Raw genomic sequence first — 26,709 nt, 5'->3', positions numbered from 1 at the left:
AAAATATACATTTGAACCTTTTTGGAGGTACCATACTAACGCATTCCAGAATGTGTTGCTAAGAAAAACTCAACGTAATATCTTTCAGTTCAGTAATTTGCATAATATTTCTGCAATAAGTATCCATGATAAAATGTTACTCCTATTTTCCTTCTTTAACTAAACAAAAACACTCAATTGTAAATCTATACATAATAGCATCATTCTATCTATTGAAGTAAATCTTGTAATACGTTTATGATATAACACACATAACACAAACCTTGAGTCCTACACAAAACCCAAGCAAAAGTTGTTGACTTAACTCAAAATGAATCACCCAAGCAAGTGCAATCCTTACAAATCAATTAGAACTATTCTCATCACAATGTGTCTGTCAAGTGCTAAGTAGTTGGTTAAACAAACGTAACTAACGCCCACAACTTATGAATGAAGCACTTGCAAGCCCATTCATTTCTGTAGTTCATTAATAGACTTAGAAATACTACTGCGTTTTCAAGTACTTAAAGGAAAACAGTATTTAAAATTGTAGACTGTAGAGCTTATTTGTGCTTATTTACTTTGTTATTATCACATATTTATTTTTGTTGCTTCAAAACTATAAATCATATATTTACACGAAGAATGTAACTTAACTAGGTTTTCCCACATTCACTCTTGGAATGCAATAAACACAGTAACGTCTCAATAAATTTCATTTTACCTAAAATCACAATTTATTAATCATATGTGTGATCTAAGAGCGAGGTCATTGTGCGCTTGCTCAGATGCGCGAACGCATGAGGACGCAGGATATTTTGCTATAAAAATGTGGGGCGACCCCTTGTGACCACAGTATCGAACGAGGATCGAAAGGACACAGACATGAAACTGGTGAGTCCTTCGAAATTTAGTTTCGTGACAGTGCGTGTGAAATAAAATAAAATATCTTCGAAAAAAAAAACAGTGAATAAAAATATTTTTTGGTTAAGTTGTGCTCGCCTGTACCGTTTTTTAAGTTCAGAATTTTAACAGAAAATATTTTTCAATCATATAACTAAGTGCAATTTGCTGAAATAAAATAATTAAATTATTCACGTCCATTTCAAAATTAATAAAAAGAACTCTTCATTAAATGTAATTACACCATTTTGAATGAGAAGCATTTAATTAAGGGCGAACTCGAAAAATAAAAACGTTTCATATCCAAAATCTTGTTACGATTCATTAATTGAGCTTACAATTTGAAGTATCAATTTAATTTAAATTCGAAACGGGATAAATCTTATGAAGTTTGAAGCGATACTGTTATTTCATCTCTAAATCTTATTCTAAAACGTATTTAAGTAAATCTCAGTTCTTAATTAAACTGTCAATACTTGGGCTACCACATTTATAATGCGGTACAAAAACTTAGCAAATTAAACTTCATAATTAGTGCTATTTATCTTGGTCCGAAATCTCATAACAGAATGGGAAAAACAATACCTGATCTAACTCAAAACACGAAACTAAGAATCAGTCAACTTTTTTGACTCAATTTAATAATATCAAAAAATTTAGGTGAATTACGGTGAACCATGCAGAATGTATGTAAGACTAACTAAAATAATTTCTTCCACAGCTACTCATCTTCGCCGCCATCTTGGCGTTCTCTCTCGCCGAAGAAGAGAAGAAGAAGGAAGAATTAATAGACGACTCTCAAGCCGAAGCATCCGCCTCCATCGAGCTTTTGAAGGAAGGTGCAGATCTTAAGACCGCTGCGAGCTCGTACAATTCATACGTTCCTCCAAGCCAGAGACCACCACAATGGAACGCGCCGAGCTACGTCCAACCTCCTCAGAACACGTGGTTGCCTCCTAAAGAGCCCGTCAAGCCTATCCAGCCAGTGTTCACTGGTGTATCTCCTGGTGTACCCGCTGGGGTACAGAATGACTACTATGGTGGCCACAACCAACAGTGGAGCACGCCTGTCTACCATCCTCCTACTACCACCACCCCTGTGCCGGTGATCAAGAATGAGCAGTACTTTGGGGATAATGGATACTACAAATACGAGTAAGTTGTAGCTTTTTTATTAAGTTATCTTTCCATACAGAAAAATGACAGTAACATACCACGACATACCACAATTTGTTAAATTTAAAAAATAAGCACATAACCATTTCAGCGTAAAATCTTGCGAATAAACTCGTGTAGCACATTTCATTAAGTAATGTATCCGTAAAGAGATTGTAAACCTAAGCGTAAAGACGAACACGCCTTTAAGTAACATAGTGTAAAGATCTGAAAATCCGATAGCTGTAATCTTGACAAAATGCGGGTAAACTGTAGCAAGTAATGATGCTTTACAAGCTTATATATTTAAGCCTACGTAGATATATTTAACAGCCTTTGTATTTTACCGAGTACATACGCTAGTATATACGCTCATTAGCAAGCTTGTTCAAATAAATCGATTCAACTAGATTTTCCGAAGCCCTGAATCGAAAACTTCTATAATACTTCATGATTCTCAAAAATTTATAATTTCTTAAAATGTACAAGACTCAAATGAAGCACAAAATATGGGACCATTGTCCTTGACAATCACACCCGCGTCAAAAATGCAAATATTATGTAAAAGATCTGTGTTATGATGACACGGTCCCTAACGGTCACACAACGGATTGTACAGGTTCCAAAAATCCCAGGTCATCTTACCCATAACTGTTCAGACCATCAGACCCTCCAAAAGGTCCTAATTGTATGCGATACTTTGGCACCCATAATAACTGTTCAGTCATCGTCATCCGAAGGTAAAATGTCCGATTTTTAAACCAGTTTACCGGTTTCCGAATCGAATTTATTGATCCATAATTTTTATGATATCTCCGTTGTATCGGAATTTAGTTTTCGCGTTTCCGTATACAGTATCTTTCTAGGAGAATTATAGAATTAATGAGGAATAAATTAACGGTCTGTTCTATTGGTCTACAAAATTTGTATTGGTAGCGCCATTGTTTTGTAGATAACCTGCCTTATGGTGGTTTAGGTACTACTCAAACGGATGATATAAGTAGGGTGGATAAAAAACTGTTTAGTACATCCCGTAGTGATGGTTATCTTTATAGTGTGGCAGGCCTTGAAAAAAACTGGCACGCGTACTAAGAGTCACATTATATCCTTCCAACCTATAGTGTTTATTATCTCCTCAATGAATGTTTATATGGAAATTACCAAAGTTTAGACCATCATAATCGCATTGTCATGGAAGTTATCCTCAACTAATAATACAATTCCTTCGGAAATTCGACTAGTTCTATCAAGTTTTCTCTAACAATAAGTTACTACGATGCTACGAGGAAAGTAGACTTTCTTGATAGTGTGAAAGAAGCTTATTCCTATTCGTTTGTTGCATTCCACAAAGTCCATAAAACTATTTCTATTTAGCATGAAAATTGTATGTACTTTAAGTGTACGTACAAAAAAAAAACAAATAAAGTAAACCACGATGTAAAGAATAAGTTCAATATTTGTTCTCCTAATAAACTTGAACTTCACCATTTGCACTTTTGTAAACTCAACCTATAGCTACAATACAAATAGTAAATACCTACTGTCTCATTTTCTCCACAGATACCAGATTGCTGACGGTACCCACGTTGGAGAAGAAGGTTACTATACCGACGTCAACCAGTCAGATGAGAGCCTCGTGAAGAAGGGCTGGTACTCATACTTGGGTGCTGATGGCAAGACCTACACTGTCACCTACTGGGCTGATAAGACTGGCTTCCATGCATATGGTGACCATCTACCTACTCCTCCTCCTGTACCGGCCGCTATCCAAGCGTAAGTATTCAATTTTCATTCAATATTAGTTCTTATTCTTACTCATGATTTCGGTATGTATTGGGTATGTAATCTTGGGTATCAGATACAAACATTTGGGTACTTTATTCGATTTTCTATTAGTTTCCAAGAGTTACTAGCCGAAATTGTTTTCCGTCAGTGGGTGATAAAACAGTGTCTAAAAGTAAAACTACACATGAGGGTGGGTATAATCAAAATTCTAAATTAAGATCAAAAGTGTTTTGAATATTCTCTATCAACATTATCAATTTCCTTAGAATTGTTAATCGATAAAAAATGAGGTCACAAAATACTTATTAATATTAATGACTTAAAAAAAACAATTGATTAACGATTAGCTTTTTAAACTCATTATTTTTCCCACAAATCGAAATCGAACGTAGAATTTTAACAATGGAAGACGCGGTCCCGTGGTTTGTTGTGTTCCCCTTATTTTCCTGAACCAAGAGGCGTGTTGTTGAGTGAGTTATAGCCTCAGTTGTTTGTCATAGCCGTAACAAATAGCGATAAATAACAACAACATAAAACAAACATAAGTTTTAGAAAATATCCGCGTAAAAACGAAAGTGTTTTCTAACTGGGATGACCGTTACTTAGAGATATAGTTTTTTCTGTATCCAATTTAATAGTGTCACTCATGCAATTATTCTGATTTTATTATTTAACCGGTCTTGTAATGGAACCAGTTCAGATTAAAATATGCTTGAATATAGACCAAATGGAAATAAAAAGTTATGATGTTACTTTTCATACAACTGGGTTTGCTGTTATATTTACAAACAAATGAACCTCCACGAGATCAATCACAGAGTTCTTATTTACATACATCGAATCTATTTAGTTAAAGTCGAACAAAGAAACATCATCTATATAAAAGAACAATGTGGAGAACATAAAATCATATAAACGTAACACCCACTAAAACGACATGTCTCAATCACTAAACAACGTTTAACACAACGCCCATTTGAAATAACAAAATAAAAACGGCGATATTACAGTTAGAAAACAAAAATACATAGGACATACAACCAAATAGAGTTAGTAACATTGGTTAACGAAGTATGAAAAACTTAAAATGTCCGCCTCCTTGTCATATCGGAGTTAAAATTAGCATATAACATAATAGATGGTGGGTCAAAATGTTAAATAGTTGTTTTAAATGTAGCATTAATCAACTAGCTAGAAGATACACTCTTGTTAAACGTTTAAGTGTTGACTATATTTTTAAGTGCTTACATTAATGTTTAATGATATCTGCTAGTCTATTACATCATCACAATTAAACTAAAAAAAATGGAAAACTTATAAAAATATTTATATTGGAAGTTGGAAAAGAACAGTTATTATTATTGATTGTCATTTAGACAGAAATATTACGAGTAGGAGTCAGCCAAATAATATAGATAGTCTAGCATAGATAGATGAGTATACTTGGCTCGCCAAATATAGTCGACGTAACGGTACACCAACATTTTACCAAGTAAATAACTTATTGCTTGACAGATTTTTATGGGACATTTACTTTATCTTGACTATAAAAACGACGTCTCCTTCGCTTTATATCTGAGACACTGTCGGATGACATAATCGTTCAACCTCAAGATCACTGATTTGGGATTCGCTGCGTAGAACTTGAGACCGTAAATTAATATTGTTAACACTTACCTATTAAAGTTATTTGCTGTTGAAGGATTTCCCTACGAGAGAACTAGGCTTCGAAATGACCCTATATCCTCCTCTTAAGGCTTAATCCTGGTGTTCAAAAAAAATTATAATTTTATCCATTTTCCCGTCATAACATTAAAATTATACCTACATCATTCATCTGCATCATTCATGTTTATTTGTTACAGTGCTCTCGACAAGGAACAAGCTGATAAAATCAAGCCCCTCCAAGACTCAACGACGCAAGCTCCTCAAGTCTTCTACCCAACCCAGGCTCCTGCTTATGTTCCTCCTCAACAGCCAGCCTACGTGCCCCAACAGCCAGCTTACGTACCTCCTCAGCAAACCTACGTACCCCCCCAGCAAACGTACTATCCCCCTCAACAGACTTACTACCCGCCCCAACAATCCTACTATCCCAACCAACAAACCTACTATCCCAACCAAGTTTAACTCTTAAATAGCTAGCCTTAAAGTCCGTGGTACATGGATAATGCAAACAACGACCATAGAGATTATTTATGTATGAAAAGTGACAGTCTGTTGTCTTCTGTACATTAAAACGTCTCGTGTTAAATATTTATCGTCATTTGTCGAAAGTACTGTGATAAAAGCAACTTTCTTGAGATCATAATCGTTTTAAGATAATGCGAGCAAGATACAAAATTTTACTTCCCGCAGCGGCTATAAAAAGTAATGTCTTCAAAGTATTTTCTCGCCTTATTGTAGTGACATTGTATTTCTCTAATTATATCGATGAATTTTAATGTACAGAGACACTTCGCGCTATAGGTATACGAATAATAATAATAATATTACCTCTGAACGATTTTAATGATGTAAATCGATTGGATCGATTAGAGTCAGTGATCTTAGTCACGATTATGAATTGTGAATCCGATCACTGATCCAGGCATGACAGGTTTTGTGATAGTATTGTATGTTCAAAGCCAGTGATATGTGATGTATTGGTAATCAATAAATAAGTTTTGTATATATTTTCTTGTTTTATTTGACTTGCGATACCTACCTGTCGAATATGTATGGTTCAGATCAGAACAATAGTAAAATGCAGAATGATACGAACAATTATGCAATAGTAGATAGTTACAATGGGCAGTCTTGCCGCCAACAAACAATTTCATACAGATATCCTTTAGATAGAGTTGTCATATATAGAAATGAATTTCACTAAGCAGCAAAATAAAACGAACATTTTATATAAAAAAAAAAACAATGATTACATGTTAATAAAAAATATGTAAAGACTTTCATTTTCATGAAAATATAAAAGCAATTTAGGGTCCAATTTAAATACACTAAAATAACAGTAAATGTTAATAAAACCAAAGAAAACAAATAAGGACTTTCCAATGCACAAAAAATATTTTTAACAAGAGTCCCATGACAATATTAACGAGCTATAAAAATAACCCATTTCCAACATACAGAGCGGGTAATTTAACCGCGGTAGGTTTTAACCAAAATTCTTCAAAACTGGTTTTTGGGCCATTGACTCGACTTTGACCATTACAGAACTTGCATCACTTTACGACATGCGAATTTAGGATGGCCGCATAAAAACCTTCAATTTATCTTGCAATTTATCGAACGCTGCCTCTCCGTATCCGCCTCGGGGGTTTTTGATCCCTTTAATTAATTAAACTCCATGATTCACTTCTTCTTTTTGTGTTTCTTTCATTAGAAACACTTCGTATTTCGATTGATTTTATTTCGTGTAACAATTGTATTTTCGGCATAGATTGACAATACCCATTATTCTTCCATTGTTTTATATAAACCTATTACATAAGACTACTTATGCACTATGCACATGAATTCATATTTACACGAAAAACAAAAAACAACGCATTCGTCATTTCTACAATCAATGCATTGCACAGAAATTTTCATTCTTCAGCTTTTTACGGTACCGAGCATACGTTTTCTGAGGTAATTGACTCGAATAAGTAGTTATAAAAACGTTGAAGATACGGTCATCTGAACACACCCAAATACTTTTTAAGTAAATTATCCTTCATAAAGACTGGCAAGCAAACGTCGTTCAATGGCGCTTTTACTTTGAAGCCTTAATTACATCCCAAGCCAGTGCAGTATCGGATAGCTGATAAAAACAACAACGAAGCAAAAAGCGTGCATCGAAGAAGAGAAACGTTGTCCGAGCGATCTCTTTCACGAATGCCTGGACACATCTCGCGTGCGTATAAATATATGCGGAATTCATTTTCATTACCAGTCTATTTTCCACAAGTGCTAAAGTGTGACGTGAAAATTGTTATCAAAAACATTCACAGCTTCAAGAAAAATGAAGCTGGTAAGTGGAAAGTGTTTGTGTTGTTATCGTGAGCACGGATTTTTTTGGGATACAAAATGTAAGTTGGTGCTCAAATTATTAACGTAATAAATTATTTTTCAGATACCGCTAATAACTTTGACGATAAGTTTAGCAGTGGACAATAAAGCTCATGAACATTTCACTTTCCCACCACAATTTCAACATGGTATGTTTACATCTGAAAAGAATCCTTACTTGCCACCTGAAGCCCATACTCCTGTTCCATATTTCCAAATGAATGGTATAAATAAATTACCATTTCCATATCTCCCCCCAACGGCTACAAAAGCTCCAATCAGTTACCCCTCACCGTTTCCAATGATAATGTCCACTACCATACGACCATCAAAAATCGACGACGATGATGAAGACGAAGATGAAAAACCAACAACACAGATATCACCACATTTGCAAAACAAGTTTAATCGTACTGAAAGGATGACACCTCAAAAGCTTGAAAGAAGAGCAGTAAGACCTGTACCAAAGATATTTCATAATCCCATAGATAGAATAGATACGAAACTACCTTTCCAATTTAACTCCAACCCTGAACCTGCAACACAAGGTGGAGCCATGCCTACAATGGCGCCCCGAAGTATTAGTATAATGGATATACGTGATCACAATATGGATCAGATCAAAGCTGCAAGTTTTCCAGGTGCGCAATATGTGCCACAGCCGGGTAATTTTATCTCTTCTACAACAGAAACCGCGATACCCATTCTACGTTTATCAAACGAAATGGATTTAGATGGAAGCTTTAGTTATGAGTGAGTAGGTCTTATATATTTTAATAGTTCATCATCACATCAGTACTTGATTCATGACTAATCTCTGTCTTCTTTTAGGGCTTTGGGAGCAGACCAGACCCATTATGTACAACACAGTCGCATGGAAAACCTTGGTACTGGTAAAGACGAACAAGTAGTTGAGGGATCATATTCCTATGTTGGAGATAATGGCAAGACATATACGGTCCACTATATTGCTGATGTGAATGGCTTTAGAGCTAGCGGTGACCACTTACCTGTAGCTCCACCTATTCCAGAAATTATACAAAGGCATGTATAAGTTAATCTATTATTTTGTTTCCTAAAAGTGATGTATCTTTTAACAGTATTTATTCCATTCGCACAATAGGATATCTTATTAATAAATAAATATTTTGTTTACAGAGCAATTCAGTACAATTTGGCGGAAGAGGCCAAAAAGCCACCGCACTTAAAGTCGTGGAATGAGGAGCAGCAGGAAAACGAATTAAGTGAAAGCGAAAAACGACAGCAGTTTGCTGTCTCACCGCCACGACTTAGCAGTTTATTTACGGGGAAAACTCCTGAATCATTTTCGCATAGTTTTTCACAACCACCTAACACACAAAATAATTTAGTAGCCGCAGCGAGTTCACAAAGTCCGATTCAAGCCAACATAGACTACTCCGATCAAATGCAAAACAAACAAAACAGTGGAACAATTTCCCCACAAATAACTTTTCTGGCTTCACAGGGTGCTCACGTTCCGTCTGCTAACGCACCTCAACAAACAATTAATAGGATGTTTACTACTGAGAAATCAGCTATGCCTCAGTTGGTCAATTATGAAGCTAACATGAAAGAAAACGAACAAGAAAATAATAAAGCATTATGGAGGTGGCAATATGGCATCAACGCTAATGCCAACCAAAATATGGAGAAAAATTCAATTTCAAGATCATTCGGCGCCGATGACATTGTTATTAATTTTAACGACATGACCTCAGAGCAGTACACTAAGATGTTAACGCAACATCTAGAACCTGATGTGAATCACCATACTGACAACAAAAAGCATGTTCAAAGTGTATTCGTAAGAGATAGTGATTATTACAGCGATGATAAATCGAGCTTAGAAAATAATTATCAAGGGTTTAATGATAATTTAGCGCCAGAACCTTCTGACAGTGGTGACGAGAACCAATACTCTACAGTTGTAACAGTAACGAACGATGACGAGGAATTTACAAATAGATATGACACTGAAAGAAATAATCTACCGAGTTCTGTTGGTCCAAAACAGTTCTCTTTTGATAATAATGATCAAACTTCTCGGCCAAAACTTATTACGCAACAACAATTTGTCCCTAAGAGTCAAACCGTAACTCAAACTTACGATTACGAAGATGATGATAATTTCGAATCTAGAAAGACTAAAATACTGAATGCTTATGACAGTTATGATATGAATTTAACAGTATTGCCTTTAACTCAACAAACATATAAAACTCAATCTATCAACGATACCAAAATCACAACAAAAATGACAGTTAGCCAAGAAACACCCACATCACCAATCCAAGAAACCTCGCCATCCCCACCATCCCCACCATCCCCACCATCCCCACCATCCCCACCAAGCCCACCCTCCACTACTACTACTTACTCTACTACTATGACAATTCCAGTTTCTTCACCATTCAGAACCAGTTTAAGGTTCACAGATTTCATTGTGCCTGAAAATAGGCCAAGTTTCAAACCACTTTTTCAATTTACCGAACCGCCAGAAATAAGTTCTACTACACAGAGTTCTACCACAGAGTCAAATATCAGGCAAGCAATTGAAGAAAATATCTTTTTGAAAAACCTACTTAGAAGTAACCCAAATAAGTATGAGGTCTACAACAGGATAAGAGAAGAGAATCATATTAAAAACTTTCATGTCAGGCCTCATCAGCCTAAGCCTCCAAATGAAATTAAAACCGCAAGCAAAAAGCCTGTGGACATCGCTGATATACTAAATTACATTAGTAGAAGTCACTTTGAATCGAACAAATTAAAATTAAGTGGATATAAAGGGGCCTATTCAGCAGAAGAGGACGAATTGGAGGCCGAGGAGAATAAGAACCGAAATTATCGTAATCTACCAAAACAGGAAGAGTTACAAGGAGTTATAAAAAACTACAAAGTTCTCAATAGAAACAACAACTTATCAAAAGGTGATAGATATGTTGAGGATGGATTGAAAAGGAATTTAAGTCCACCGCCTTTAAAACCCGTCAGTTTGCCACCATTAGGGCGCGCTGGACCTTCTATGAAAAGTTACCTGCCTCCAGTCTACGTGTAAATAACAAAATCCTGTGATTAATTTAAATGCTTTCGTAAGTTTATATTTGTTTTGTAAATATCAATTTCTGCATTTACTAGGGTAAGTATTTGAATAAATGTTACACATAAAACCGCCATATTGGTCTATTCATTGACCTCCATCAGAGGCTCCGCTCTTACATTATCTTTAAAAACTTTAAGTTCCCGACTAAGACATACTCATATTTCGTAAAATTATATCTTTGCCAAAACTATTTCAGTAACGTAGTAACGTTGTATTAGAAAATTAATAGTGGAGCATGGCGCCGAAAGCATAAGTAAGTATCGCGTGCGCATCTCAGATGCATCATCTCGCCATCTGTACTGAAAGCGTAACGAGAGAAAACTTTCTAAGAATCATTCGATCTATTATCTCCTAATCGATGCTAGGAATGAGGATAAATCTTCGAGATGAACAATTACTCTGACATTTATTGACGTTATGACGGGGATGACATTCTTTTTCTCTAGATAGGGGTAGTTTTTTTTATTGGTCATGGTATCATTTTGGAATATTTTGGATTTATGGAATACATACAATTTAATAACGTACAAAAAATCCTTGTAATGAAATCTTTTTACTTGAAGAACCAACTCGAAAAATTTTAATATAAATATTGTTTAACATTTTAATTCCAATATCGTCTATGTTAAGTTTTACAGAAAGTTTATATCGTGAAAGAAGACATTATCTGAGGTATTGTATTATTATACTACCTGTTATTCAATAGTTTTATTAAAAAAACAGTATGCTTATCTCTGGTCAGTAATAAAAATAACAATATTGTTTAATGTAACAAATGAAAGTCCCTGGACAGTAGTAGTCTATATTGTGTGGCAGAAACCTATTAAAAACCCTATTAAGTTGTCTTTCAAACCCATTCTGTTTCATTGTTGTTGAAAGCTTTGAGGGAGCAAAATATTCTATAAACATACTTTTATATGGAAGCGATTCAATTCGTCTATGTAGCTAACTTTGTGGACCGTTATAAATTGATCGCTTATACTTTCATGTTTAGTATTTTTCTTGTCGATTTTTGAAAACTGTTCTTATATGCTTTGCGAATTATTATTTTCTGAGATATAAGTCATTAAATATCATTGCAAATAAGAAACTATACATATATCAAGTACATTTTCACAATCATATTTGTTTATAAACTGACTCAAATATATGAATGTTTTACAGCTGATAAATTAAATTTATTTCTCTAGCTCCTTTATTTCTATTGGTGTTAAATAAGAATACGTAACGTAATAACAATTGCGTAACTCAGAGAACGTTGATTAAAACAAAAGACAAAGCCTAATTCGACCAAGACTTCAAATCTGCAAACGACCGAAACTTCTTATTGTGATTCAAATTACGTGGGTTTGCTTTTATTTCAAACTTAATTAAACAAAAATCTGCCTGCTCATTAAACATTCGACTTGGTGTAAAACCCTGGAACTTTACTTCATTTTATTTTCATAAAATAATACGCTCAAAAATGCACTCTCTACTTTTGCAAATAACATGCATTTTCATTTCAAAACGCAGTGAACTTAGCCGAACAATTTGGCAGTATGATTTTTTCGCTACAACACAAAGTGAGGTTTGAAACATTCACATTAAATCACCTTTTGATTTGCTTGAAGTTATTATCTTGTTAATTTTAATGAGCACGTTATTTGTTTAAGTAGATACGTCTTCAGAAAAAGATGCATTTTAAAGATCTAGAGATAGTATAATAAACAAACGCTACTACATTTTTTGTTCATTATGAAGAACGACTAATTTACTGCCTACTTTCTTACACAATATGTATAGTTTTCGAAGTTAGGCTGTTCAAAGACATACAGACAGTCTGAGTAATAATAGAGTACGTGGGTATTTCTGGTGTACAGCCAAATATTCACAGTGGCAACCCCTTCAATAAAATGTACCACTGCATCTGCCCAAATGAACACGTCAGGTGGCGTTTACGTTACTTTAAGTCCTACCAACGAATCAATTAGCAGAACGAAACCTTTTAGGATTATTAATAATTGAATGTGAACTTAATAATATGTCTTTCAATTTAAGGTGAGTTGAGGTTTTGAGTTTCAAGGGTAATTCAGCTTTAGAAAATGACTGACAGGTGAAATTGATTTGATGATAAAGTATTTTAAGTTTAAAAGTTTGTCTTTAACTTAATTAACGTAACTTTAGAACTATCTTCCAGCATCATTTTTGTCTAATAATATTGGATGCAATTGGCTGGATCAACACTTTCATGTATAATGAATATTTTTTTTTAATTAATTATTCAGAAATAATTATTGACAAGTCGCGGTAGCCTGTTTATTAATGAAATGCTTGCTCTTACTTGCAATAATCTTGGACTCAAGAAACTCAAAGTCGATCATATATACTTTCGCATACCACACCACTATTCTCATATAAATAAGACGTGCAGACATCATAGTAAGTATATTCCAGACTAACACAAATAAAGGCCGTCACACACTGCAGACAGGAGGCACAATACGCGCGTCTGATTGCGTCGCGTCTGTAGACTACGCAAATTACACCGTATATTGTAACAAACCTCGTTTGTGCGATACCGTCTAATAATCATGGACTGTAGACTAAGGAACAAGAAGCTAAGAAGTAGCCGAATACAGACCATTTCTGAAAACCTTACTGCTTTGACTATATGATACCTAGAAAAGCTACACGTGAATAGTTATACTCTAGTACAAGTATTGGTATATAAGGTAATAGGCATAGTGAAGAATACTATGGCTCGTAGGAATGATAATTTCGTGTTATATTTAAAACTAGCTGGTGCCCGCGACTTCGTCTGCGCAGGTTTAGTATTTCGAACAATATGTTTACAAATTGTAGCCTATGTGTTATTCTGATGTATAAGCTATATTATTGTAAAGTTTCATTAAAATACTAAGAACAAAAACACCAAACACAACACTGCAATAACTAAGTCCACAGAGCTACCGTAAACAAAATTTCAAACCCGCATCGATTGACGCAAAATACGATCCGCATTGAAAGGACATCAAAGTACACACAAATAGATGATAGAACAGAACATACGGAAAATATGTAAATTTTAATGCTGTAGTACGCAAGATCAAAGTGGAAACCACGGGACTGATTTTCGCCCAACATCGGTTTAGCTTTGTTTTGCCTTTTTTTCTTCGAATTGTGAAAGCCCTCTTCATTTCCACTGCTTTTAAAGTTGGGCTCTGATGTGGCTTTTCCGTGTATCAGCCGTATGTTTGAAAAGTATTTTCTGCAGATCGGTAGCAGCTTATGTACCTATCATGATATGTGTAATGCGTTTTGATTCGTTATTGAATATCTTTGTAATACTCGTAAGGTCTTCAAGCACAATGGTCTACTCGTTTTAGCTATTTCAAAATGGAAATGAGAATCAAAAATGTCTGTTAAAGTGTGGTCTGCATTGATGTACCCACTGCCGGATTATTCTAGGGTAGACAGTTTTAGCTGACGTGGAAACAAATCTGTTATTGACCAGATTTTTTGGGAAATGACGTGTGGCGAAGCTTACTATTCTTCAGTTATGAGAGTAAGTATTTAAAAGCATTGGTAAGTATAACTCAATTCCGCAAATTCTGAGGATCCTGCCCATATAAAATGGAACACATGTACCATCAAAATTTGCAGACTAAGGTTTACTTAAACACACCATTTCAACCCACTATTCCGATAATGAGTTTACCGAACATCCAAAAACGTAAGGCCGACATATTAAACCTTATTGTAATAACACTTATCCCAACTTTTAGTTCTCATAAAACGTTATCTATGTAAGCGTAGCACATAATAGTTTCAGGGATCGTTATAATGTTATAACAAGAATCTATTCCCGTTTATTGACTGTTAATCATTAAACCCATTAGGGGTTCCGTAGGAGCGCAACGATCTAACTTTGCCTATAACGGTTATGGCCGACAAACGTTGTGTAATGTGGTTTTGTCGTGTCAAGGGATATTTTCAGAACTTAACACCATAATTTTACTCTTTTCAACACTTTTGATAATTTCCAGGTAAATAGTGTACGGAATATTTTTTTCATGTAATGCTAAAAGTAAAAGCACCACCTACAAAAACGAAATTAGTGTTTGTTGCGTGCGTATCAGTAAGTCTCTTTTCTTGGGTTTCAAATAATAATTTTAGTACTATATCTACGTGAAAACTTGCAATATTGCAATAAACTTGCTGTACCTTAACATGACGTGTCATGAAAAACCAGACGCTCCTAATGGCATTTGATTGGCGCACAAACGATGCCGGTTCGGCCAATCATCCTGCTCAAAGGATTATAATGACGGCAACTTTATAAGAGCATCATTCACGCTATCATATCTACACCTTCAAGGTATATTATCCTTATTGATGACTTCAATGCCAATTGAATTTTCTTTTGAAAAGGATACTTTGCAACTCATCGATCTGTTCCAAGATGATTTTAGAGTACGTTTGCGTCTATTGTTTAGATAGAAGACTAAGTAAACAATATGTTTTATAGAATTAGAATATGTTACTGTCTTACAATGGGAACATTAAATCCAAGTTGGGCAGCAACCCTGACTTGAACTAATGGCTCGAATATATCTACATAGACAATTTTATTGTACACAAAGCAATCTAAACCTATACAACCATAATTCAATAATTTCAGCAAACATTATTTTAATACACAAACCTAATGCGTTTAAGTGACAATATATTTCATTTACAAGCATTGAAAAGTTTACGACAAAACATCCCATTAGGCGTGACAAAGAGCCAAACAACATTGACAAATACCCTGAAACATGTCGGCCGTGTCGTGACTTTTCCCCTTCAGCCAGATTTCAGCCGACCCCGGGTTTACTGAAACAAACTTTACCAATATCGCTGGAATCAATTTACAGGCGTTGTTTAAACAAATAGGAGTCAATCGCGTTGATGTTAAGGAAATCCTACGGCTTTGTGACTTTCGATAGGTTTATTGTTGTGAAACAATAGTTTACTCAATTGTTTTAGTGTGAAAAAAATATAAAATATATTTAAACAGGTATACGCCATATTAATATACCTACCTACATATTAAACTATAAAATATGACGTGAAAAAAAAACAATCACATAGAAATATTATGATCATGTTTTACTTATCAAAATGATCATACAAGCCATACAATTCGATGTAACAACGTATTGAACGTTATTACTTTAGATATCTCATCCATCATCAGTAAATCGTACAATATGGATTGTCTGACTAATCTAATATACATTGTAACCTTGAAAATACCTAAGAGTTAGTCCAAACGGAGCGCGTAGCTTTATGTACACGGGAATCCATAGATTTTTACACTAGCTTCCACCAGCTGTTTCACCCGTGTCCGTGAGATCTACTACACACACTCAGACAAAAATAAACTTATTACATAGCCTTCTTCAATCAATGTGCTATCTAATACTAAAAGATTTTATTCAAATTGGACCAATAGTTCCTGAGATTAACGCGCTCAAGGAAGAAACTCTTTAGATAATATTAGTGTAAGTACCTAGATTAAAAGGAAATCAACCACCTGTTTCTAAAGCTTTTTTATTAATTAAATAGTTACATAGCAACAGAACAAGTTACAGAAATATCGCTCAAATTCATACCAAAAGCGCTCGAACAAACGCAGAATACGCACAGCCGCATATCGCTTTATGTCAACCAAATATTATGTTCCCAAACCTTATTAACATAATTAGATAAAACGGATCGTGACAAATATTATGAGATGTGATAACTGGGTCAAAAAAACGATCTCATAATGTTTTTCTTTTTTGTATTCGATATGAGTCGCGGTCAGGAGTTTTATGGCCAGATTTAGAAATATCTGATTGTTCTGACTTTTTATTTGAATTAAGTTTTCGTTAACGTTATTTAACAGTGTGATATATGTTGAAACTGAATTATATTCATCAATACTAATAATACCAATAATGAAGTTCATTGTGAACTGTAGGAAAAACGTTGGATTAAACAATCACATTAATTACAAGGTAAAAATTAAGTAACGGGCTTACTTTCAGGTAACCAAGTAAGAGTAACGGGAATATTTATATTTTAGTTTTTTTAAACAATTTTCCTTATACTTAATCGTTAAATTTTTTCCAACAATGTGTGACTCAACGGGACCGAAACCTAAGCATGTAGCTATCTCCTAAGTATACAAATGTTCCCAAAAAACTGGTTCCGACGCAAAAACTTTGGGCAAGATAATATCATTGTAAGCAACTCCGACAGAGACAATGTAAATCAGAATAACTTATTGTATGCACGAACTTGAACCCTAAATGCCCGGTTTCGTGTGAAAACCCATGTATTTGTTCTGCTAAGTGGTTTTTTCACTTCACCATTTGAAAATTCACATATTCATAACAATTCTTTAAAGCAAGCAAACATTTTTTGTATTTTATTCACAAGAGAACAACTAACTCCAATTTATAAGGAAACTGTAGAACTATCGAACAACCCCAGTTTTGTAAGGAAAATATTTGGTCCCATGTGATCAAAGAAAATATTGCGATGTGATTGCCATTTATTGGCTACCATGGCGTCTTGTGCCGGTTTTACTCCATACGAAGCCACGGCTCAACATATTTATTGATAAAAAGTTCATTGACACTATTATACCGTAATATAACATTTCAGTTATCTTTACATTTCCCTTTAGATAGTTATTCTTACACCACAATATTTTCAGACTACTTAGGCCTATAAGACATCCCCTATATCAGGTCGATATGACGGCACCTGAAATTGCTGATGCACCAAAGCGTGAGATGCATATAGGCAACAATGCGTACCTAGGGACAGGGGATAGATGCAATGTCATCACAGCGATTAATTAGTGGAAAATGAACATCGCACGACTCGACATTTTCAATTACAACCCGTATCCGAAACTGAACTTGATTACAGTAGCCGAAGGGAATAGTCGAGTGGTTTTAATACGCATTTTGTAATCGGGTTAAAAACTACCCAGTCGAATGATTAACGGATTTTAAAGAGGTGCTCCGACAGGATTTTCGACGGTTGAGGACAGACGAATGACTGTCGCGTGTTTATTAAATTCTGTATTTAATTTGATTTTGTTTTATGAGGATGACGAGGCGAGAAGAATTTAACAACGTGCAACCCTGACAGTTTTTGGGAGCCCACTTTTCCGTGTATGTATATCGTTTGCCAAAATCGCAACGAAAGATATATTAAATTAGAGATATAATCTGTTATAGTCACTCAGATTCGTATACCTCACACAAGTTTTACAGACAAACTCACAAACCTAAATTAAGTTTAATAGAACTCCTGAAGGGAAACCATAAACTAAACTAGTATACCTACCTGTATCAAACGACTCTAGTCGCGGTACAGAATGTTCCAAGTTTTCTCATAACGAAAGTGGAGGGCTTTAAGCTCTCACTGAGTAGTGTTCCTACAGTTTTTGTAGACTTTTCCTTTCTATGTACATAAGTACGGTAGTAACGTATGTAAATAACTAGCTGTTTCTCTTGGTTCACCTGTAGCTTAAAGTTTTTCGGCTTGGCAAAGAGCCATAACGTTGTTAACACTTTTGAATACTTGTCTACAAAAACTTGACTGTTTTATTAGCCAGGAGATTTAACAAATCGAGAATACATATATTTTCCATTTCTGAAATATATTACCTATCCGGCTCCAAAAGTCCAAACCTGAACATTATAGCAATTGCTATTATGTTAAAGAACAATAGATCGTTGAACCACTTGCTCATTGAATTTATATTAAGCGAACACTCGTAGGTGCTACAAAAACACTTAATCGACAGAGCACTTAGCAGATAGCTCACTGTGAAACGAAGTGGTTGACAAACATCTAGAAAGACAAACTGTAACGACAACTTCAAATATACAAAAAGTGTCTTTCACAAATTCCATCTTATCATTGTTTAAAAAGTATTTACTGTAAATGACCTATCATAATCACATGTCTAACGCCTTCCGAATCCCTTTTGTGAACCCTAAATGCCATTTCCACTACACTTTCAATTTTTCCATTGTCTGCAACGAGCGACGCGTAAACCACAAGTAAGATGCACACGAGGAAATCTATTTTTCTACATTTTCGAAGTCTAGCAGACTTTTATAAGTCTGGGGGGCACATCTGGCGTCCGCATTAGTATGTTGATGAGGCAATCGCGATCATGGAGGGGATAACGTGATTTATATCGTGGATAGGGTTGCTCGAACATGATAATATGAGTGGCAATCTATTTTACTTTTAGTATTTACCGTTGTGGAGTATTAAGGAGGTTTTTTTTTAGGTTTGACTTTTGTTTGTTAAGCTTCAAAGTACGCTGCTATCGCCCTACGATAAGATATTAATTGTGTTTTATATTTTATCATCTTCAGCTATTAAAGCCAGCTTGTCGACAAATCTGGAGTTCACTTTATCAATAACTTAAAAGATACTTTGTATATCTCCGAACACTAATGAAACATCATCCTAATACTCTATTTAACAAATGATTACCTTTTGAAGAGTTTCATTACATCATATTTCGCGCAAACAGACGTATTGAGACAGCCCTACAAGCATATTCTAAGGATAAATTAGGGTCGTGTGTCAAATTTTTCACGTATTTTCCTTCGATAGGCTGTCGGCGCGTCGGTGACCGCGCCGGTGTAATTGATAGGACAGATGATATTAATGTCCCTCCCCCACACAACGTGTGCACACAATTTATGTTGCAATACTACACAAACTACAACGCACCCCTTGTACACGAATATTCAGGAACTGTTTTGACGCGAAAACCAAGTTAAGCAAGAGGATTTGAATTTTCAAAGCAACTTGTTGTTAGTTCATTTTCATATTATGAATGTACCTAAGCAAAAAAGCACTGGCCATAGTGTAGGTCCTTGTGGGACACCAGATTTAATCTAAAGAATTATTGTTATACGAACCTTTACTTTATATGCAATTTTTTACCACGGCTATGAAACACGAATCTCAGATCTAATAAATTTGGACAAAGGCTTAGGACCCTTTGTAAGAGTTATCTGATATATGTGTTACCTAGTAAAAAGGCTTGTTGAAGTAACTTAAAGAGTAAAACGTTAGGAGTTAGGACGGGATTGGATATAAAAAGAAATGTGGAAGTATTGCCAATTGAGTTGAATTCATCTCGTTAGTTTCCTTTACATATACCTAGATCTAGGAATAAAACAGCCTTATTTGTGGAAATTAGTGTTGACAGAATAACTTTTTTTGCGTTAACTACACTGAAATCTTATTCACCTTTCAAATATTTAAAATCTGATCATCTCCGGAAAATGTTCAGGCTTTCCCATTTCCGTAGTCCAGTTTCCCAGTTCAGTATAAAGCGACATCTATGCGCTAACCCAGACACTGTTGTAAAAAATTCGCGGCGAAGCGCCATCTACTGATTACGGCGTCACATGCATAGTATGAAATCTTACTTGCTAGTCAAGTTAGTCTCGCTTTGCAGTGATACAACTAGGTGGCGTTGCTCTCCTCTTATATCATTTGGTGGAATTGGTGTTTTTGTTTTTATCTTTTCCACAACAACATGCGTCGTCATCAGCTGCTGAAGTTTCATCATCACTATTTTAAAACATTTAATAACAAAAAACGTGAAATATGATTTTCTGGTCTGATTGTTTTTCTAGGATAATAGGCAACTACTTACTTATATTATTTACATAACTGAGTCATTTCGGTCTATGCTTGCTCTTTTATATGTATAATTTCTAGACTAGAATATATTTTTATATACCTATTCTCACAGTCAGCAACTAATGACTTAAACTCAGCTTATTATGATTCAGTTTAGTCTTCTTTAGAGTTCCATAAGTAATTAAATGAATCTTTCACAACACAAGATTTAATAGTAAAAAGGAATATTGAATATTTGGCTTGGCACTTAATATCTAAAGTATTTACAAGTAAAGGAAAAATTTGAACGAAATCTCATTCATTAATTTCATCTCCGATAAAAGCCAATACAATCGCTAATACAATTTCTAAGGACGACATTGGTGGTGACGAAGCTCAATAGAGTTCTTTTACGGAAATCCTTTCTGGCAGACTTTGTAAAGTGGGTCCTTTGTGGAAAAGATGGCTCATCTAGATAAGTGGGTTCTCTTTCATGGTGAGAACGGCGAGGTATCATGCGAGCCTTGACTTGCTTTGACACTCCAGACGGCTTTTCTAAGGAACTCGATTTTACAGTGATAGGAATACGCAGGTTCTAAAATGAATTTTGACACCGGTCCCGTGAACTTGATATCACACGGAGCTACCAGACTTCTCGATTTGGAATGTCTACCGTTTTAATGTAAATGTGAATTTGCATATCATTGTAATGGTGACTTATCTATACAAAGAGGTTTACTAATTAAAAAGTATTTTGAGTGTAACAGGTTTTTTACTATAAATAGTGTTCACCTACAAGTTCGTTATCCATTTTAACAGCATTCTAGTTAACTGTGTATATCGTCGTTCATCGCCCCTCATAAATACTTAAACTGTACCTACATAGAAAATTTTACTAGCATTAGATACATTTCATGCCTAAGTTTTTGAATTTAAGCGGTCTATGTATATTTTTTCATTTAACTCCTACGCTCCTGTGACGTCATCAACATAGGCCAGATTGGCCTTCGGAGAAGGAGTCGCTTTCAACAAAAGATTAATCTTCCTTTCTCTCGGACTGACTACTGCATAAATCATAATAAATGTTGTCACTTTTCCAAATAATGTCCCAAAGTCTAAAACGGACCTTATGGGGGTAACAATAAGGGTGATAGTGAACATACCTGTGAGCCTGAAGCAAACTCATCAGCCGGCGGTTCCCGGGTGAACCTCTCGAACTTGAAGCTGTTGGATCGGTAGAGCTCGTTGTCTTCACGAGAACGCCTTCCTCGGCAGAAGCGACGAGTTATCGATGTGTGCCTGCCGAGGTACGGTACATTTTAGAAGACTGGACTATCATAGCTCTTAACGGAGTTTGAAGATTCGATCAACAAAACAATCTACCTCAATCTCCCTTTTTACGTATATTTGGTGATTCAGTGCAGGACTCTTTTTCTCTTACATATTCAGTTAATATTCTAAAGGTAGGTACATACATTCCCAAACCTCTAGTTGGACTAGCTTACACTTGCAAGACTTTCTAGATCTGTCGAAAGAGGCAGTTAAAATAGATAAATAGGGGGGTTATTTTAGAGACACTATGTAAGTACGTGATAATGGGGAAAATCATCAGCACACTCTAGGTGGTTAATTGTATACTCTCAATCACTATGTCGATTTTATGTGAATAGTTCTAAAATGAAATTATATATGTTTTCATGACGAATTATATTGATTAACCAACGGCAGATTAATATCTACTCATTGGGTGATTTGAGTAGATCGTAATCTGTCGTTACTTTTAGAATTAGAAACCTCATCACAATACATAGGTACCTATTATACAATCTACATATGTATAGTAAGGCCCGAATACGATAAAAGCAGAAATATGATAATATAATCAGCATGGTTTTGCTTAGTCATCACAAAACGTCTTTAATTGGTGATATAGATCAAATCGGAGAACTTAGATACTACTAGGTATAATGGTAGTAGGTAGGTTATTCTTTTATTTATTTTTAGCCCATAATGTCCCACTGCTGGGCAAAGGCCTCCCCATCTTGCTTCCACACTTCTCGATCTTTCGATAGAGCCCACCTTTGGTAGTAGGTACCTAAGTACAAAAATCCAAACCCCATTTTCTGCCGATGGCGTTTTAAAACAAAGATTGCTCTTTTTATTTATAATAGCGTGTTGGATTAATTGGTACCTATGTAGGTATATTTTTAAGAAGGAGGATGGGGTTTCCTAATTTTAACTGCAATAACTAAAGCTTCTTCTATCAGCAACTTCATCATGCACGTGTGAGTCTCACGTGCATCCTATCTGATTTATTATCGCAACTTAATAAGTAAGTAGGTTTTTATCTATCAAAGAGAAATACGTAGCTAATGTTCAAGCATTATCGTCATTGGAAAAATTGTGTGCGTAATCAAGTGAAATAGGAAATATACTTATTGTTGACCTGTTCTAAGGAATCTTCCCAGAGTTTTGATCCATGGTACCATTTTATAAAATGAATGTGGCGTGATCCGTTCTGTAAATTGTGATATTTATAAAAGTTCTCTGGTTACTGGTTGTCGCTTGGTAACACTGCACATCATATTGATTTCCGACACTTGCGCGAATATTAGACATTTAAATAAAACTACTTTTACGGATTTTATCGCGGTTAAATTAATATTATTTAATCCCGACGTTTCGGACGTTTGTCATGGTCACGGGCAGACTAAGGTGTTGGTGGTCTTGATATTTTAGTTACACACAGCTACCCTACATTTTGTTGATTATTATTGACAATCCGACTCTCGCAAAACGAGCTCACTGTATCCTTAGGTCTAGCAGTTTTTGGCTTGGGTTTGGATTTAATAGTTTCTATGATGGGGTTCCAAGCAGGAGGATATTCCAGCCATCTGTAATGATTTTTGATGTTTTTTTTTTCATTTCAATAGCCTCTCGATTCATCCAAGTCTGACCGACTAGGAAAACCGATTCCTGCCTAACCATGCAAAAACAGATTGAGTGATTTCTTAGATGGTAGTACAAATTTGTTGGCTAATTAACTTATCTATCATAGATATGAACCTATAGAGTAAGACATGCAGTGATAGTATGACTCATACTAGACAGAGATGTAGGAAGCTATCTATTCTATGAATATCTATATGAATATTCTATGATATCATGCCAATAAGCTCAAAAACAACAATCAAGTATTTTACTTATTACAAAATTGCTACAATTAATTACTTATTGCTACAAAACTTGATCTAACTGTTTTGTAACAAACGGGACATTTCGTTATCAACTATCCATTATTAAAGATAGATTATTCACAGCTTGCATGTAACTTAATCTCACCGAGCCCACGTAAGAACAAAGTTGCGCATCATCGGAGAATTTAATTTATATTTAACCATTCATCATTACCCATCGTTAATTTTTTATGAGTAAGTAAACAACAAATTATTTTACCGCGAACGCTTGTTGCATTGTTGAGTCCGCAGCTAACTGCAAGTTTACATAAGTCTGTAATCATGTCGTGCAATCTACCGTATTGCAGTATAATGAACCTGGCTGATAAAGTAACCAACATATTTCTGATGCGAATAATTTACAGTTACCTAGAATCACTGGAATGCAACGGCCATTGTATGCCGAATATCTTCAATCTGGCTGGAGGACGCCTCTTCTGTTCCGTTCGAGTGTTCTCCTCGACGGGTGGAGTGTGGTGTCTACTCCCAGACGAGGCCCTAGTGCCACTTCTACGACGCCGGCGACGCCTTCTCTCAACCAAGATAAAGTTATCCCCGTTTCGTATAATATACGATGAACGTAAAGTCGATTTCTCCTCGCCCTGCCTTTGTCTTATCAAGTCAGCTGTTCTCAATGTATGTATATTCTGATACTCAGCCTCCTGAGGCTGGGGAGCGACAGATGGCGTCACTTCCTTGCTCGTGCTAGTCCCGCTTCCATCCCTCTTCTTGCGGGAGGAATGGAGACCAACCCGACGCCAAACCTTTTCCATCTGTCTTTACTGTCATCCCATTATTATTTTCACTAATCGCCGCAATTTTAACGCGAAAAGTCACTGGCCACTTAATGCACAATCACAATGTTTACTGAAAAACGTAATCCTCGGGGATCATACAATCGTTCACAGGTTTTTACTGAAAGATGTCCGATGTTCTCACATAAATATTAACACAAATGAATCACTGTCCAATCAGCCGTTCCCTGTCATTGTTCGGGCTGATAAATATTTCAAGAGTCCTCGGCAAATCCTCGGTCGCCGGTTGGAGATTACGTGTCAACGATCAAATCACAGAAATCAGGGCGTATATCATTAATTTCTCTTATTAAGACGTACTAGGTTAGTAGAATTAGGGGAGAGAATAACGTGTTTTTTGACATCGCACTTGCAGAAGTCCCGGCCCTAACAGGGTGCGGGTGCAAGCTTTACGCATGCGCGATCCCCCTTCACCCGTAGCCCCGTCTGACCGAAGCGCCAAAATGGCGGACCTCCGACCCCTTCCCGTTATTGAATATCTAATTTTATCGCTATGCATTTATTGTATTCAGCTACGATGCATTCGCGGCCTACTTTTATTATTACCCATTTACCTGGCGAACCTCATAAGTTATGTATATGAAAGGCAGCTGATTTGGGATATTTTAGCCCAACCAATTAAATTTAGAGCTATCCTAATCAATTAATCTCTTGAATACTAAGATTTCTTTTATTTCAGGAAATTGTCTCATCTATATAGGTATTTAGTTTAATACCTAGTTCTTTGACAAATCAACAGAATAAACGGTTGGTAGGTAACAGAATCAACAAGTAAGGAACAACTTGTAGATAGGTGTTAAATAAGTCCTATGGATACTGTTGGTTAAGTCTAGTATTAACGTCAAGATCGTCAGCTTTAGACACACTAGTAAAACTATCTACATACTTACAACTAGTTTTAGATGAAAATTCATTTGATTTCTGGCACATTACATAAACATTGACATTTACCTACATAAAACTACTTTTACGGATTTTATCGCGGTTATATTAATATTATTTAATCCCATCGTTTCAGATCCTTTAGGTGCAGCAGGTCACGGGCAGACTAAGGTGTTGGTCTTCCTGATATTTTAGTCACACACAGCTACCCTACATTTTGTTGAATTAACAATCCGATTCATGCAAAACGAGCTCCTGTATCCTTAGGTCTAGCAGTTTTAGGCTTGGATTTGGATTTCATCGTTTCTATGGATGTACGGACGATGTACGGATGATCCTCTTTTTTTTTCATACAAAAAGTACGGTGCGGCAACAGTCTTGGTGTCGAGCGTTCGACGTACCGGCGTCGCACTGTTGCCGCTACGTGCTTTTTGTGTTAAAAAAGAGTCCTTAGTAATAAGGTCCCATTGTACGCTTTGGGCACGGAACCCTATGTCTCAAACGACCAATTCACCTTGAGCAAACGAGTAGAGCCTCGTGGCGTCGTGTGGTTGTCGTGGTGGCCTAGTGGGTAAAGAACCAACCTCTCATGTATGAGAGTGCGAGTCCGATTCCAGATCAAGGAAGTGCCAATGTAACCTGTCTAAGTTTGCATATACTTTCTAAAGGAAAAAAATCGAGGAAACTTGAACTATAAAGTCTGAATTTATCAACCCGCATTGAGCTGGGTTAGGAGGGCACTGGGCAAAATGTATGAGAAGATCCCTAGCCTAGCTCTGTAGCGGGTCTATGGCATATACGGTCCAAACTACCATAGTAAAATTGTTGTTTAAACTGGGTGCCTAAATGAGTTTTTATAGGTATGATGATGATGATGTCCTCCTAGCCGATTATCGGCTACGGCGGCTGTTCTCATGTAAGGAGATTAGCCAACTGCGCAGGACATATTATAGTGCACGAGTATTTGCGCAAACACAGGTGCACTCACTATTCCTTAACTCTCATAGCCCGATGGGACGGTAATCCGACACGACCGGAGAGAGATCAGGCGCAGGACCGACATTTACGTGCTCTCCGATGCACGGGTGTATTAATC

At 35.9% G+C, this 26,709-nt stretch overlaps 2 protein-coding genes across 2 annotated transcripts; both read left to right on the top strand.

The window, feature by feature from the left end:
• Positions 1-712: 712 nt before the first annotated feature.
• Positions 713-6,497, top strand: LOC110373840 (calcium-binding protein P). Its single transcript, XM_021331222.3, has 4 exons — positions 713-873; positions 1,604-2,037; positions 3,598-3,810; positions 5,688-6,497. The coding sequence occupies exons 1-4, from the start codon at positions 865-867 to the stop codon at positions 5,950-5,952; spliced, it is 921 nt and encodes a 306-aa protein (XP_021186897.3). The 5' UTR covers positions 713-864; the 3' UTR covers positions 5,953-6,497.
• A 782-nt stretch (positions 6,498-7,279) lies between these two features.
• On the top strand, positions 7,280-11,072 carry LOC110373845 (uncharacterized). Its single transcript, XM_021331229.3, has 4 exons — positions 7,280-7,834; positions 7,937-8,625; positions 8,704-8,916; positions 9,031-11,072. The coding sequence occupies exons 1-4, from the start codon at positions 7,826-7,828 to the stop codon at positions 10,949-10,951; spliced, it is 2,832 nt and encodes a 943-aa protein (XP_021186904.3). The 5' UTR covers positions 7,280-7,825; the 3' UTR covers positions 10,952-11,072.
• The last annotated feature ends 15,637 nt before the right edge of the window (positions 11,073-26,709 follow it).

The sequence above is a fragment of the Helicoverpa armigera genome, chromosome 17, assembly GCF_030705265.1.
Source record: "Helicoverpa armigera isolate CAAS_96S chromosome 17, ASM3070526v1, whole genome shotgun sequence".
Taxonomy (NCBI): domain Eukaryota; kingdom Metazoa; phylum Arthropoda; class Insecta; order Lepidoptera; family Noctuidae; genus Helicoverpa; species Helicoverpa armigera.
This window is presented reverse-complemented; position numbering and strand designations above follow the sequence as displayed.

Coding starts and splice junctions, on each gene's coding strand:
- LOC110373840 (XM_021331222.3), top strand. Junction 2,038..3,597: donor AATGGATACTACAAATACGA/GTAAGTTGTAGC, acceptor TTTTCTCCACAG/ATACCAGATTGCTGACGGTA. Junction 3,811..5,687: donor GTACCGGCCGCTATCCAAGC/GTAAGTATTCAA, acceptor TATTTGTTACAG/TGCTCTCGACAAGGAACAAG.
- LOC110373845 (XM_021331229.3), top strand. Junction 8,626..8,703: donor GATGGAAGCTTTAGTTATGA/GTGAGTAGGTCT, acceptor GTCTTCTTTTAG/GGCTTTGGGAGCAGACCAGA. Junction 8,917..9,030: donor ATTCCAGAAATTATACAAAG/GCATGTATAAGT, acceptor TTTTGTTTACAG/AGCAATTCAGTACAATTTGG.